Genomic DNA, 16724 nt, shown 5'->3' with positions numbered 1-16724 from the left:
TAGTCTCTCACTGGCTTCAGCTTTAATTCATTATGCTATGTAATCCCTTTAGGAAGACTAAGCCTGCACTGCTCCCTGTTACTATTGATGGTGAGGACATGGATGTGGTGAGGACCTACAAGCACCTAGGGGTGCACCTGGATGACAGACTTGAGTGGAGCCCCAACACAGAGGTTGTGTACAAGAACAGTCAGAATCACCTCTACTTCCTGAAGACACTGAGGTCCTTTGGAGTATCCAGGCCTTCCTTCACATGTTCTATCAGTCTGTTGTTGCCAGTACAATCTTCTATGCAGTGGTGTGCTGGGCCAATGGCATCAACACGGGTGATGCCAACAGGCTCAATAAACTGAAAGTCTGGCTCTGCTATTAGGAGTTAAACCGGACACACTGGAGGCTGTTGTAGAACAAAGGACCCTATGGAAAATCTTGGCAATTCTGGACAATGTTTCTCACCCTCTGTATGTCACCTTGGCTGAACAGAGGAGCACTTTTAGTAATTGACTAAGACAACTGTGCTGCTCCAAAGAGCGCTACATGAGGTCATTCTTATCCTTGGCCATTATGAGTCAACCTATAGCCAGGGAAGTGATGACCCCCTCCTGTTAGACTGTTTGAGGTAACTTTATTTTTCTATTCTTTCTAACTTTTTTCCTAATATTTGTATATTCGTGCACCTGTAATGCTACTGCGACACTGTATTTTCCTTTGGGATCAATAAAGTATCTATCTATCTAATTCAAAAATCTCTCCCAGCCTTTAACAGATTAAGTTTGTCAACCTTCAGAATTCCCTGGGATAGAGAATACATCTGAGAACCTGATCCATCCTCATCTAATCTTAAACGGTAGACTCATATCCTGAGGGAATACTCTCTCCAATGAAAATATCCTCACCACTCGTAGCCTAAAAATCCTTCTCAAAATCTCATACATTTCAAACTTCATGCAGTACAGGAATTATCTGTTCATAATCTTCCCTCACAAGGTAACTCCTTCAAACTTTCAACCCGTTCTGTGGCAAGTGCCTAAGGCAACAGATGAGAACAGAATATGCTAGGTGTGGTCTCAGTTGGCGCAAGACCTTCAACTTTTGTAATCCATCTTCCATGAAGCAAAGACCAACATTCCATTTGCCTTCCAGATTACTTGATGTACCTGCATGCTAACTCATGCACCTTGTCTTAGAACATCCAAATCTGTCTTCAAATAATAATTTACCTTTCTATTCTATCAAAGTAGATAAACCCACAATTCACCACATTTTATTCTTCTGTCGAATCTTTGCCTACTCACTTTAACTACCTGCAATCACATTTTTGACAAAGTTCTGACAAAGGTCTTTGACCTGAAACGTCACCTCTGTTCCTGCTTCCATGCTTGCTGCCTGAGTTGCTGGGTGTCTACAGCATTTTTTTTTGCATTATATTTTAGATTTGCAGACTTCTTGTACTCCCCAGAGCTTACCTCCCAACAACCCTTGCACTGACAGGAAACTCAGACCTAATTTGTGCTTAAAAATTGGATCAATTACCGCACATTTTTAGATTCTAAGATAGATAATGGAAGGTCATTCGGCTGAAAGACCAGTTTCTATGCTGTGTAATTCTATGGTCTATTTACCTAGTCATTAATATAGATTGTAAATAACTCATACTCCAGCAATGATCCCTGTAGCCTTCCCCCATTCTGCTAGCTCCAACTTGCCAACCCAAAAACCCTGAATGATTTTTGTGGGGATAGCCAACTTTGTCTGGTCAAATACTATCTTCAACCCTGAGTCATTGTGGAATACCCTGTTATGTTAAATACATTTTTTCAAATCAAAAACACCACGTCCATTTACCCTTTCATCCACCCTGCTGCTTACATTCTTAAAGAACATTAATAGTTATCGAATACTATTATTCTTACATGAAGCCACATTAGTAATGACATACGTAGTTGGAATCACTGACTCTCTAGCATTTTCCAAATGAAAGGTGTTAGGATAATTATTATTTTCTCTCTTTCCTCTTTCTTCTATCTTGGTATTACACTCAGTGGCTACTTTACTCGGTGCACCTGTATGCTTGGCTGTTAATGCAAATATAAAATCTGCCAATTATGTGGCAGCAACTCAGTGCATAAAAGCATGCTGACACAAACATGGTCAAGAGGTTGATTTGTTGTTCAGACCAAATGTCAGAATGGGGGAAAAAATGTGATCTAAATGATTTTTTTTTATTGTGGAATAATTATTGGTGCCAGATGGGTGGCTTGAGTATCTCCTGAGAATTTCACACACTATAGTCTCTAGAGTTGATAGAGAACGATGCTAGAAACAAAAAAAAATATTCAGTGAGTGGCAGTTCTGTGAGTGAAAATGCTTTGTCAGTGAGAGAGGTCTCAGTGGAATGGCCAGGCTGGTTCAAGCTGACAGGAAAGTCACAATAACTCACATAACCAAGTGTTGCAACAGTAGTGTGCAGAAGAGCATCTCTGAATTTACAGCAAGTCGACCTGTGAAGTGCGTGGGCTGCAGCTGCTCTAGTCCAAACAGGCACTCAGTGGCCACTTTATTAGGTACAGGGCTGTGTGCTGAACCCATTGTTGTACATTCTGCTCATACACGGCCAAAGACTCAAGTAAACACATTGTCAAATTCGCCGAAGGCACCACGGTGGTGGGCTCATCGCCAACGACAATGAGACAGCCTGCAGTGAGGAGGTGGAAGAACCTAAGGCCTGGGGCCAGGCAAATAACCTCTTCCTCAATGTCAACAAGACAAAGCAATTGGTTATCGACTTCAGGAGAACCCACACAACTCACACTGGTGGGCACAGCAGTGGAAACTGCGAGCAGCTTCAAACTTCTGGGAGTGTACATCTCGCACAACTCTCATGGTCCCACAACACATCCTACACAATCAGGAAAGCTCACCGACGCCTCTACTTTCTGTGTAGGCTGAAGAGAGCTGGACCTTGCACATCTATACTCAGATCACTTCTACAGATGTGCTGTAGTGAACATCCTATCACTGCATGGTATGGAAACTGCAGTGTGACAGACAGAAAAGCTCTACAACAGGTAGTCCAAATGGCCCAACACATCACTGGCACCAGCAAGCGCATATATACAGAAAGATGGGGAACTGGGCCAGTAGCGTCATTAAGGATCCCAGCCACCCTGCTCATTCACGGATTTTGTGTCACACTTCCATCAGGCTACGTAGCATCCATGTCAGGACCATCAGACTCAAAAGCAGATACTCTCCCAAGCAGTGAGGCCGATCCACACACTAACCCACCCCTCCACACCCCCAAGCACCACTACTTTATCATGTCCTGTCAGTCACCTTATGTACAGGCATTCTTGTGCCCACAGTCACTTTATGGACATGCAATCAATCTACATATGTAAGTTATCTTATGTATTTATATTTGTTGTGTTTTCTATTATTGTTCTTTATCTTATTGTGGTTTTTCTTGTGCTGTATCAGATCCGGTCTAACAATTATTTTGGTTTCTTTTACACTTGTGTACTGGAAATGACATTAAACAATCTGGAACCCTGAACCTACAAGAGGTACTTAATAGAGTGGACATGGAGCATACATTGTGGTTTTCCTATCAGTTGGAAATTTCACATGATCCCGACTAGTGTGTCCATTATCTCATTTACTTTACCTGCAGGTCATTAGAACCAGGAATCGCTCAGTGGTTAGTCCAGTATTTATTTTCCCAAAGTGGGATAATGACCTTTACAAATCCTGGGGGGTTTGAATGGGACAAATGCAAAGCATCTGCAGAAATGCTTTAACGGTGTGAATAGATTTTACAGAGACTTGCGAAGAAGATGAAATCACCTAAAAGCAAAAAAAAAGTCCACAAAAATTCTGAGTGAACTGCAGAAGAGGTAAGAAGAGGTAAAAGCAGAAAAATCTAATTTCTCAAAGTATAAAATGGTAAACATTGTAAATGAATCTATCATCCCGATATTCATCAGAGAAAATGTGCTCTCTCCAAACATGGCATTATCAATGACTGTTCTATTAAGATTTGGTACTCCTCTACAGCAGAGGTCCCCAACCTCCGGGCCACAGACTGATACTGGGCCGCGAAGCATGCAGGGCTGCAGCGATAGCCGGAGCGCACCCAGCACATCTTTAAGAAAAAAGCCAAAATAAACAAGCTAATTAATTAGGTGCCGCGCAGAAGCCGGTCTTCATTAGAGGAACTGAGGTGGAGAGGGTCAATAACTTTAAATTCTTCGGCATTAAGGATCGAAGTTTCTCTCTCTGAAAAGTGTCAGAGGATGTGTCCTGGGACCAGCACGTAACTGTCATTACAAAGGAAGCACGGCAGTGTCTATACCTTATTAGAAGTTTGTGTAGATTCAACATGTCACCTCGATCCTGACAGCCCTGTCTTTTTAGCCCGTCTGGGCTGGCATTTAAATTGACCAAACAATGGAACAGCTAAAGGCTCCAGCGCCCTGGAAAGAGGAGTGAACATCGCGTAGAGCAAGTGAAATTGGCAATCACCTCCAATCTGGGCCAACATTTATGTGCCAGGCAGCACCTAATTAATTAGCTTGTTTATTTTGGCTTTTTTCTTAAAGATGTGCTGAGTGCGCTCCGGAGGTTAGGGACCACTGATCTACAGGATAATCAGTTTCAAATCAGGTAAATCCTCAAGGGCAAAGATATAGAGTGAATGTTTCAGTTTGATGACCTATTATCAGATCTGACTGAAGGACAGTGACATGAAGTGTTAGCTCCTCCTCTTTTCACAGATACTGCCTGACCTGCAGGGTATTTTCTGTTTTAGTTCAGATTTATAGCAGCCTCTGCATTTTACTTTTCAAGCCCCTCCAAAGGAAGAACGTACCAATTCAGGGTAAGGGGGTCAGTGGAAAACTAACAAAGGTTGATGCTGAACTCATTTTCAAAAAGGCTAACGAAGCAGACGCAGGACTTAATGCTGAAAGGGAGGATCTCATTGAAACCTATCGAATATTGAAAGCGTTAGATAGAGTGGATGAGCAGAGCTTGTTTCCTATTGTGGGGGAGTCTAGCACCAGAGGGGACAGCGTCAGAATACAAGGATATCCCTTTAGAACAGAGATTAGGAGAATTTCTTTAGCCAGAGGGTGGTGAATCTGTAGAATTCATTATCACAGATGGCTGTGGAGGCCAAGTCATTGGGTATATTTAAAACAGAGGTTGATAGGTTCTTGATTAGTAAGGGTGTTAGAGTGTTACAAGTTAAGGGGGGGGAGGGCAGGAGAACAGGTTGGGAGAGATAATAAATCAGCCATGGTGGAATGGTGAACAGAGATGATCAGCCGAGTGTCCTAATGCTTCTCCTGTGTCATATGGTCTTATGAAAGCTTTGTTACTCTGTTGAACTCGCTAATAGAAAGCATTTATATAGAGCTTGACATAATGCAGTTCACATTGCATAAAAGCACTTTCATTTATTTCCTAACCATCCCGACAGGAATTCGCAGACAACTGCTTTGCTTTACCTAGTTCCAGCTTTGAGACAATGAAAGTCAGCAGGATGCATCATACTTAAATCCAATCCTTTACTGTACTAACTGCAGCAAATAGTGTTTTATTCTACCCATCCTTGTCTACCCCAGGTGTTCTGACTCCTCTTATAATACACCTTTGAGTTAAGATCTGCCAAGTTAAAAATGCACTTGAATCACACATTATACAAATGTACAATGCCAGTGTCAAGGGTATTTTTCCCAATGGTAGGGAGCCAAAGTCTCTCAATAGAGGTGACGAATCCCAGAGCAAAAGAAAGCATATATTTAGTAATTATTTTCCCCACTTGTTTCATATTTAGCAAATCTAATTTCTGAGATTTTAACTTTGTCTGCCTTGTGCTCAAAATGAGAAACATTTCAATGGCTAACACAAAAGGTATAGTTTTAACATGCTTGGAAACAGGTATCGAGATGTCAGGGGTAAGTGTTTCACACAGAGAGTGGTGGGTGTATGGAATGCACTACCAGTGGTGGTGGTGGAAGCGATACAACAGGGTCTTTTAAGAGCCTCTTAGTTAGGTACAGGGGGCTTAGAAAAATAGAGGGCTATGCAGTAGGGAAATTCTAAGCAGTTTCTAGAGTAGGCTACATGGTCGGCACAAAATTGTGGGCTGAAGGGCCTGTAATGTGCTGTAGATTTCTATGTTTTATGTTCTTTTTTTTGAGAATCAAGCCCCAAGAAATTCTCAGTTAAATGAGCACCATAATATTTTTCAAGGAAGTTTTGTGCTGAGTGTAAGGCAGTATGTATTTAATTCAGTGCTGTCTTCCAGCCTGCACAGGTTTCTGGGGCATTGCTCATTATGGGTTGGGTCCTCTATAGTCTAAAGGCACCTGGGAGTGATCACATGGCAGCAATCTGATTGAGAGATGGGTGAGGTAACTACTCGCAAGAGCAATCCCTGACCAGCTTACCACTGTCAAAGCTTCACGCCGAAATTAAATTAATTGCATTTTCCTAATCACTCCCTGGTATTCTGTTGCAATGCTTAATTATATACAGCTTCAAGCTTATTTGCGTTCGTGAGAGAATGGAGGAATGTCTGTATCTGGAAAGATAAAAGTGTCAGAAACATTGGAGCATATTCGGGTGGATAATAAAATACAGAGGGAGGAGAATGCTGGAGTTCTGAGATTAGTTATCCCCGGATGACCTGGAGGATAGCTAATGCCTCTTGTTCTTAAAGGTCAGTAGGGATAAGCCTGGAAACCACAGGCTAGTGAGTCTTAACATCAGTGGCAGGGAAGCTGTGGAGAAGATTCTGAGGGACAGGATTTATGTTCACTTCGAAAGGCGGGGACTGTCTTGAAGGAGCCAGAAGAGTTTTGTTTTGGGGAATCAAGTCTTACAAATCTGAGTTTTTTTGTGAGGAGACAACCAACAAGATTAATGAAGGAACAACAGTAGATGTTGTCTATATGGATTGAGTAAGGATTTTGACAAAATCCTATATGGTAGGCTGGTCCAGGAGGGTAAGGGATCTACCACATATTAGTGACCTGAGTCTTAAATTGGCTGGGTGACAGGAGGCAGAGGGCAATGGTGGATGCGAGTTTTTATGACTAGAAGCCTGTGGTTCTGCAGGGATTGGTGCTGGGACCTTTGTTCTTTATGACATAAATGTAATATATCATTTCTACAGATGTATGGTGGCCTGTAACCTTGCTGGATGCATCACCACCTGATATGGAAGCTCCAATGCACAAGATCAAAGGAGGCTGCAAGGCTGTAGACTCTATCATGGCCACAAGCCTCACCACCATCAAGGATATCGTCAGGGAGGAGTAGATGGCAGCGCGATGCAGCTTACGCGGCCACTCCGGTGAATGATATCTGTAATCTGTCAAGTAGGGTGCAGTGCACAATCCTGATTTGATGGAGACAGACATGAGAGAACGGAGGAACATCTGGAAAAACTTCTGAAATGCCTTTTTTGCTGCCGCTGCTACTGTGTGATCCAGAATCTCCGGAGGGAAAGCCCCGAGTCCTCGGCTTTGCTTGTTGCTCAGCGGCCGGGACGGGGTCGAAGCACTCGGCAGAGATGGTGCTCGGTGCTTGGTGTCAGAGGGTTGGTCGGAGGCTTGAAGTTTTCAGACGGACTCAGAGTCGGCTGTGGTCGGTTGTTTCCAATGCATCGACAGTTGTCGGCGCCTGGAGGCTTATGACAGGGAAAGTTTCTCCCTTCTGCCGCCTGCTATCAGGGACTATCGGGAGTCGATTGGAACTTTGAAACGTTTATTTACCGTGCCCATGGTCTGCTCTTTATCAAATTATGGTATTGCTTAGCACTGCTGTAACTATATGTTATAATCATGTGGCCTTGTCAGTGTTAATCTTTGGTTTATCCTGTTTCTTTGTGATATCACTCTGCAGGAACATTGTATCATTTCTTAATGCATGCATGCATTTCTAAATGACAATAAATGAGGACTGAGTGTCCTCATAATCTAATAATCTAATCTAAGAGGCAGCACTTCAAGAAGGTGGCACCTGTTAGTAAAGAGCCTCACCACCCAGGACATGCCCTCTTCTCATTACTACAACCAAGGAGTAGGTATAGGAGCCGAAAGACCCATACACAATGCTTTAGGAATAGCTTCTTCCTCATTGCCATGAAATTTCTGAAAGGTCCATGAACACTACCTCACTATTCCTCTCTTGCACTATACATTTATATTTTATTGTAACTTATAGTCTTGCACAACACTGGCTGCCACAAAACAATAAATTCTATGGCATATGTTAGCAATAATAAATCCGATTCTGGTGATTTGGAAGAGAATGTAGTGGGTATGATGAGAAAGTTTGCAAACCACATGAACATGGCAAAGAAGGTTTGGTAAAGATACATTTGGAAAGTTAGGTGGCGCAGTGACACACGTGTCCAATGTAATGCACTTCATAAGGTCAGCCTTTTTCCCAGTGTAGGCGAATCTAAAATCAGAAGACACAGGTTTAAGGTGAGAGGTGAGAGATTTAAAGAGGATCCAGGGACTAGTTTGTTCCACACAGAGGGTGGTGGTAAATAGAGGAAGATCTCATAAATGAGATCAGAATAGGCAATGACCCACAGATATAACGAGAAGGCAAGTGCAGTAACTTTGTAAAGAAACAAAAAGGCATCTGGGCTCATTTGGAATACCACAGAAATTCATCTCAGGTTTTAAAGTAGACAAAGAAGCTTCAGGTACAAAATTCAAAATTTACAAATTATTTACTTAAGTCACTCCTGAATACGTGTTGCTCATCCCCTCTTCCGAGGCAAACTAAAACCAGTGTCCATTATTTGAAAGTAAAGGGGGTGTCCATGAGGCCTTTTTTTTTATATCTCAGTGGCGTATGAGTCTTTTGAATGCTTTTTTCTTGGAGGTCAGTGGAAGCCTACCCAGGCTATGCCCTTTTCCCATTGGTGCCCAAGAAATACACTCCATGTTCTAGGAACAGCTTCACATTATTTACTTTTATAATTTACAGTATTTCTTTTATTAATTGCACTGTAATGTTGCCGCAGAACTACAAATTTTGTGACATATGTTAGTGACAACATACCTGATGCTGAATACTTCTAAGATGGAGGTAGACTGATTTGTGACAATTAAGTTATTTCTGGGTAAATGGGAATGTGAACTTGAAGTTACAATCAGATCACCCATGGTCTTTACTTTGGCTGAGTGGCCAGCTCCTGCTCCTAATATATATGTTTGCTCAATTTTATTTTAAGGAAAACACTTTTCTAGAAATATTCCCATTTTTTCCCCGTAAGACTAATGATCTCAAGGTCCACAATCATAAGGCATGAACCTTGCACTCCTACCTGGACATTGGAAGAACAGATAAGTACCACCATGTTCACTGTCCAGCCCGTAGTATGAGAGATGTATCTTGTCAAAAATGTATGGGCCAGTTCAACACCAGTTACATGGGAGCAAATAACACCCAAGATAACAAAACAGGCAGACTGTGACTCCAGCTACTGTCAGGAAAGCAAAGTGAGAGGGCTTACTAATATACAGACTGGGTTGTGCAAGTTCCACTGTTGTTAAAATCATAACCCTTCCCATCTCCAACCCACTGCCTTTACAACCCTTCTAAAAGTTCCTAAGAAGATTACTTACACTGGGTTTATGGTACCTCCTAACCCTTTCCTCAGAAACATTAGGGACTACTGATGCCATTCTCCCATAGATTGAGGAAGTGGCCAAAGAACTATATAATTTCCTAACCCAAAGTTAATTGAGTACAGAATTCAGGGAAATACAACAAGAAGGAATGCTCACTGCTTTTGGATGCCTGCTTTGTTAAAAGTTGGTGTCTTTAATGATACCCGCTTGAGAATCAATGTATTATCCCATAAGAAAAGAAAGCCGTCTACAGCAGGTACACAGCTAGTTCAATCACAGTCAGTGTGGAGAGAGCTCACCTCAGTTGTGATGGCAGTGAAGATCTACCCATCTGCCTCAATGTCTTGCAGCCCTACTGATTCCTGCCCAAAGGTCCATGTGCAGGTAAAATGTTAGGCAAGGCAATGTCAGATATAGGATGAAGGGGTAAATGCGAGATCATCCACTTTGGAAGGAATAATAGAAGAGTAGATTATTATTTAAATGGTGAATGATTGCAGCATGCTGTTGTGCAGAGGGACTTGGGAGTGCTTGTTCATGAATCACAAAAAGTTGGCTTGCAGTTACAACAGGTTATTAAGAAGGCAAATGGAATGTTGGCCTTCATTGCCAGAGGGATTGAATTCAAGAGCAGGGAGGCCATGCTGCAACTATACAGGGTACTGGTGAGGCTGCACCTGGAGTACTGTGTGCAGTTCTGGTCTCCATACTTGAGAAAGGATATACTGACTTTGGAGGTAGTGCAGAGGAGGTTCACCAGGTTGATTCCAGGGATGAAGGGTTTAACCAATGAGGAGAGATTGAGTCGTCTGGGACTATACTCTCTGGAGTTCAGAAGAATGAGGGGGGATCTTATAGAAACATACAAAATTTTGAAAGGGATGGGAAAGATAGAAATAGGAAAGTTGTTTCCATTAGTAGGTGAGACTAGAACTAGGGGACATTGTCTCAAGATTCAAGGGAGAAGATTTAGGACAGAGATGAGGAGAAACTGTTTTTCCCAGAGAGTGGTGAATCTGTGGAATTCTCTGCCCAGGGAAGCAGTTGAGGTTTCTTCACTAAAGATATTTAAGATACAGTGAGATAGATTTTTACATAGTAGGGGAATTAAGGGTTATGGGGAAAAGGCAGGGAGATGGAGCTGAGTTTACGGACAGATCAGCCATGATCTCATTGAATGGCGGGGCAGGCTCGATGGGCCGGATGGCCTACTCCTGCTCCTATTTCTTATGTTCTTATGTTCCCCTGTTCCCTCTGTTACGGCAAAGTAACTGAGCCTCTACCTGAGGAGCAGTCAGCTTGAACATCTTCTGTGATCACATTCCCCTTTGTGTAAACCAAAGAGGGCAGAAACTTTCACAGACAGTAAAACCAAAATGACAATTAATGAAAACATTTTGGGAGAGTCTGTAGATTAGATCTCATGCTACATAAGATGGGAACCAAAACGTAAATTGATGAAAACTTTTTGAAAGAGTTTGTAGATTAGATCTCAAGCTACCTAAGTATACTCACAAGCAATGCGAACATAGGCTCTTCTGCTCTTGGTTGTGCCTGAGGCACTCCAGGCAACACACTGGCACCAGAAGTCTTCCAGGCCAAATAGTTCTTCCACTTGCTGACGGGACACCTCAATGTGAACCTCTCGAACCACCAAGCCTGTACAGCAGGAGAGAACAGTTAGAAAAAGGCCTGGAAGTGGAGACATGCACTAAGTTGGGTGTTTGTGCACAGGCCACAGCCATGCATCAAGGCTGTCACTAGAACGTGGAACTGAGAAAGTGCCACAGTGTTAGCGGTACCATTCTTTACATCACCAGTGATGATAGCAGACAGAAAATGAGCTTACGCACACACATTCATATTAATGCAGATTTCCTCATGCTAAGATGGGTGGTGTTTTAAGGACATCCAAACCATATCTCGTCAACCAATGCAGTATTGTTATCAAGTCTCAAAGTTCAATTGATGGATGATGAAGGAGCACATGGGAATGAAACATGAATAACACTTTGAGCTTCCAGATAAGTAGTAAGCTGCCGCTTCTTTGTGTGTTATCTCATATAATGCCAAATGTACGGAGTGTTTAATTCATGCTCTTGACTGTGCTATTAGGGATAATGACACCATCTATTACAAGGAAATAAGTATTGCAGTATCATATCAATAGAATGTGACATGATACTTGACACAAATCCTATTCCCAGCAGCAAGAACTCTAGATACTCTCCAGAGACACAATTTAGGAGGTCGGAATGTAGAACTATATCATGCTAGGTTTTCTCTGCACTTGAAGTAGACAGCCCAGAATTGGATTTCTGTAAGTAACATCCAAAGACTTCTTAAGTTAGGATATTAAATCTACCTAGAATCAACACATGACTACACCACATGGGCCAAGTGACCGTCTTCTATACTCCTTCATTCTTTGAAAAGGTGAACAATGATTGGAGTTGCTTCCCAGGTTAGGCAATACAGGGGCACAACAAAACAGGAAGTGGATAGGCCCTGTAGTTCATCAGGTTTCTCTCACAGCTGATCTATGCTGGCCTTACCTCCAATTCCCCCACAGCCCTCAATATCCTGATCTTCCAAAAATCTATCTATCCACTTCACCCCCATCCTTCCCCAAATACTTCCAATTCTCCAACCTCCACAACTATCAGAATTCTGGAGATACAGCTTCCTCCATCAGAAGAAATTTCTATGCACCTCCTAGACAATGGGGCCAGAAACCTTGGAACCATTTCTGAATCATTGCTGAGTAGCTTTGCAGATCCTTTTAGTATGGATAAGCTCAATACATCAAGTGACCTTCCTTGTCTTACATCATCCACACTCTAGTTTCTCGGCAATTAGTATACGGTATACTGAGTAAGCAACACAAAGGAATGATATTAACGATTATAAACTGACCCAGAAGTCCACAATAGACAGGAAAACAAATATGGACTAAACCTATTCACTCTTAATCTGAGGAATTCACTCTGCATCTGAGGTCCGCCAGTTGCTCTCTGACCCCAGGAATAAGTTCACAGATAGAACCGAAGAAATTTACAGCACACAGGCCATTTGGCCCAGCTTAATCACATCTTTCAGTTCTGGATCTGTGGCCCGGCAGGTTATTGCTCTTCAAGGACACATCCAAGTACTATATAAGTGTGACCAGGTCTGAGTCTACCATCCTTTCCGACAATTAGTTCCAGACACTCATCATTTCTTTTTCCTCATAGTTCTTCGACAAATTGCTTTAAAATTATCAATGACTGTTCATAAGCCAGTCATCTTGAAATTGTTGTTTTGGCTCATTCATTGTGGTGCTTATTCAACATACTATAAGACATAGGAGCAGAATTAAGTTATTGGGCCTGTTGAGTCTGCTCTACCATTTGATCTTGGCTGATTTATTTTCCCTCTCAGTCCCATTCTCCTGCCTTCTCCCCATAACCTTTGATGCCCTGAGCAATCAAGAACCTATCAATCTTCACTTTAAATATCCTTTATTCTTAGTGTACATTGTTTTTCTTTGAACTGAAGGGAAAGGGCAGAAGTAACCATAAAGATTCAAAGTACATCAAAGAATGTATAAACTATATAACCATGAGATTTGTTTGCTGACAGGCAGCCGCAAACCAAGAAACTCAAAAGAACCCAATTAAAATAAAATAAAAACCAATGCCCCATCACTTTCTGCACAAAGAGAAAGAGGAAAAAAAATACAAATCATGCAAACAATTAAAGTGAGCAACAACAACAGCCTAATATACCCACAACTACCTGTGGCAATGAATTCTACAGGTTCAACACCCTCTGGTTAATGAAATTCCTCCTCATCTCTGTTGTATCGGGACATCCTTGAGGTTGTGCCCTTGGTCCTTGGTTCTCCCACTATAAGAAACATCCACTCCACATCCACTCTATCAAGGCGTTTAAAATAGTAAGCTTCAACGAGATCACCCACCTCCTCATTCTTCTAAACTCCAGCGAGTTACCAAACAATTTAAAATGTAGACTGCAAAACCAGGACTTCTCTGCTAAGAGAAACTACAGAACAACATCAAAACCATGCAGCGGTCTGGAAGTTACAAACAGTTTTAAGTAAAATCTTAAGAACACAGGAAAATAGTAAGTGTGGACCACTCAGGTGTCAAACCTGCCCATTCATGGGTGATCTACCTTGAGTTTTCTTTCTGTGCTAGTTCTTCACAGCCCTCAAAAATGTCATCTACCTCCTCTTTAAACTACATTCTAGTGACCTAGCTTTAATGTCACTCTGGGGCAGATAAGTTACCATGCACAGTTTTAAAATAATTGTCCATTAATCCTTTAACTATGTCCCTTTGTTCAGGTTTCTCTCACTGGTGGAAACGTCTTGACATCGACCTTGTCATTCCCCCTCCAGATTCTGAGAAATGCTGGAGGAACTCAGTGGGTCAGGCAGTGCCTGTGGAGTCTCCTGACTTTCCCCTTTGGGTGGTGAGTTTTTCTGTTCAATGAAATCACCACCCACCACTCCCTTCTTCTAAACTCCAAAGGATATAAATCTAATTTCTTTATCCTTATAGAAAAGTAATAACTGACACAACACAAATAAATGGGAAGGGCAAAAATTGCCCACAGTTACTTTCCTCCCACTAAATGTGTTTTGAAAAATTCATACATGATAAGTAACATAATTGTAAGATGAGTTAACTAGTAGGGGATGTGGGGCAGGCTGGTGAGGGACTAGTAAAGTGCATCAGTTCTCTGGTGTACAGTTTCAATGGAAAATGTCAGAAATATCAAATAACCAGCTCTTTATTTACTCAATGCAATGACCCAGAAACATTTCCCAAAGCTAACTGTCTCTAATGTATTTTAGATTTACTCTAATGTATCCGGTCTCTATCGTTCAGCACCAGCATAAATAACTAGCTTTGGTTCTGCGAGTGTAGCCCTTCCCTCAAGCAGATGAACATTCAATTAAGGTTCAGAAATTGCCTTACTGTACAAACGTTCAGCAAAAAGCCTCCCAAATTCTCCTTGTATTTAATGAGCTTGTTAGAACAGCAGTGAGTCGCAATCTATTGTATGTGTGTTTGCTGCTGCTTTATGCTTCCAGTCCTGGAATTATCCTCTTTCTCCTCAAAGACTCAACTTGAAGTCTATCTATCTGACCAATCATCTCTCTTCTTCGGCTGCGAGTCAAATTTTCTCTTGACTATGCACCTGTGAATCAACTTGGGATATTTTACCGTACTATAGAGCATTATATAAAATGTAGAACACGTGTGTGTGTGTGTGTGTGTGTGTGTGTGTTAGCTGCAGGGTGTGGAAGGGTGCAGGGGAGGGAGGAAGGAAGGGAGAGGGGGAGAGGGAAAGAGGGGAGGGGAGGAAGAGAGGGAGGGGTTGAGGGGGAAAGGGAAAGAGGCGAGAGGGGGAGGGAGGGGGGGGGAGAGGGGGAGGGAGAGAGAGAGAGAGAGGGAGAGAAGAAGGGAGAGAGAGGAAGGGAGAGAGAGGAAGAGAGAGAGTTGGGGGGGAGAGAGGAATGGGGCATATTTTACTGACTTTTCCATCCTTTCACCTTTCCCTCCCCACTTGGCTTCACTTATCACCTTCTTTATTGCTTGTTATGTTCTATTTTGTTGTGTTCTGTAGAGCGTTGTGGCCATGCTGTTGGTGCCAGAATGTGTGGCGATACTTGCGGCCAGTCCCCAGCACATCCCTGGAAGTGTTGGTTGTTAATGCAAATGTCACATTTCACTGTATGTTTCTATGTACATATTTTAAATAAATCTAAATCTTATAAAATCTGATCTGTGTCTCAGTAGGTTGCACTCTTGCTCAGGCTAGGAAGATCAGGTTTCAAGACCTGCCCGGCACCAAAGTGCAAAGATCTATGCATACCACAGGAATACCACACTGTCAATAGTGCCATCTTTCTGACTGAGATGCTCAATCAAGGACTTATCCTTCCTCCCGGTTGGTTGTGAGAAGAAAAGGTATTACTCAGCGCCTACTCCAAAAGGTTAGGAGGAATATCTTTCCTTGTTGCCTGACTAGCATTCATCATTTGGCCAAAATCATTCAGATATCTTATCGGTCGCTATCACTTTGCTTTCTGTGGGAGCTTGCTGTGTACTAAATGGGCACTGTGTTCAGTCTACTGTACCCACGCTGACCATCATCTGTACTAAACCCGTTTACCAGCAGCTTTCTATGTGATGACATAGTGTTCCCTCCTTTATACGGTGACTTCACTCAAAAGAAACTCGGCGCCTGTGAAGTGCTTTGGCGCTTCATGATATAAATGCAAGACAAGGGCATTCTTTAAAATGGAATTAACCAGAAATGCGAGGAAATGGTACCAACAGCATTACAAAGAGCTAGCACAGGCTTGATGGGTGAATAGCTTCTGTCTTGCACATCTTCTGATGCTGAAGTGTGGAAAAGTGGCCAGGGAGGGGGAAAGGACGCTGGAGTCAGCAGCTTGAAATAAAAAGCCAGTTAGCAGAAGCTGGAATGCGATGGGTTCGATAACCCCCTGCGTTTTAGTTTCTGTGATTATACCCCTGCTGTTAAACACGGGAGGTGACTTTCAGTATCTGTTTTGATTGGAAAGCAGAAAGTTAATTAGCAAAGAGGAGTTAAGTACTACATATAAAGACAGTACATTTTTCTGTCTTGTTAAACAAACAGGAAGCAGAGATTAAATGAAAACATATGTACACAATATATCGTTAAAAAAACATTGGGTCTCAGCAGAAAAATGCGACCAGCACCATTCAAGAACCGACATTATGGAGACAGCATTCTGAATGCATAATTACAGGTCTGTTCAAAGGCTGCAAGTAACATAAACAGACATCAGCATCCAGCTTCAGTCTCCTGTCCATGCTCCGCATACCAGGTCTGCTCTGTCTGCAAACGAGGATGTGTAAAATTAAACGTGGTTTGTGCTGAATTTTCACTGTGATGCCCCAGAGCCAGGGAACATAACACCGGCCTGTGTTCCCTCTGCTCCCCGTAGACAGCAGGAGTCCACTCCACCCCATCCGTGCTGGAACGCAGGGTGCTGAGGTG

General features: G+C 42.4%; 1 protein-coding gene across 2 annotated transcripts in view; it reads right to left on the bottom strand.

Moving 5' to 3' along the window:
- unc5b (unc-5 netrin receptor B) overlaps positions 1–16724 on the bottom strand; it is a 308757-nt gene that overhangs the window by 74626 nt on the left and 217407 nt on the right. For both annotated transcript variants that reach the window (XM_072282602.1, XM_072282603.1), the window contains exon 3: positions 11178–11321. In XM_072282602.1, the coding sequence (XP_072138703.1) occupies positions 11178–11321 (144 nt within the window). The remainder of the gene's footprint in view (positions 1–11177; positions 11322–16724) is intronic.

This window comes from Mobula birostris, chromosome 18 (assembly GCF_030028105.1).
Source record: "Mobula birostris isolate sMobBir1 chromosome 18, sMobBir1.hap1, whole genome shotgun sequence".
In the NCBI taxonomy this organism is placed as follows: domain Eukaryota; kingdom Metazoa; phylum Chordata; class Chondrichthyes; order Myliobatiformes; family Myliobatidae; genus Mobula; species Mobula birostris.
This window is presented reverse-complemented; position numbering and strand designations above follow the sequence as displayed.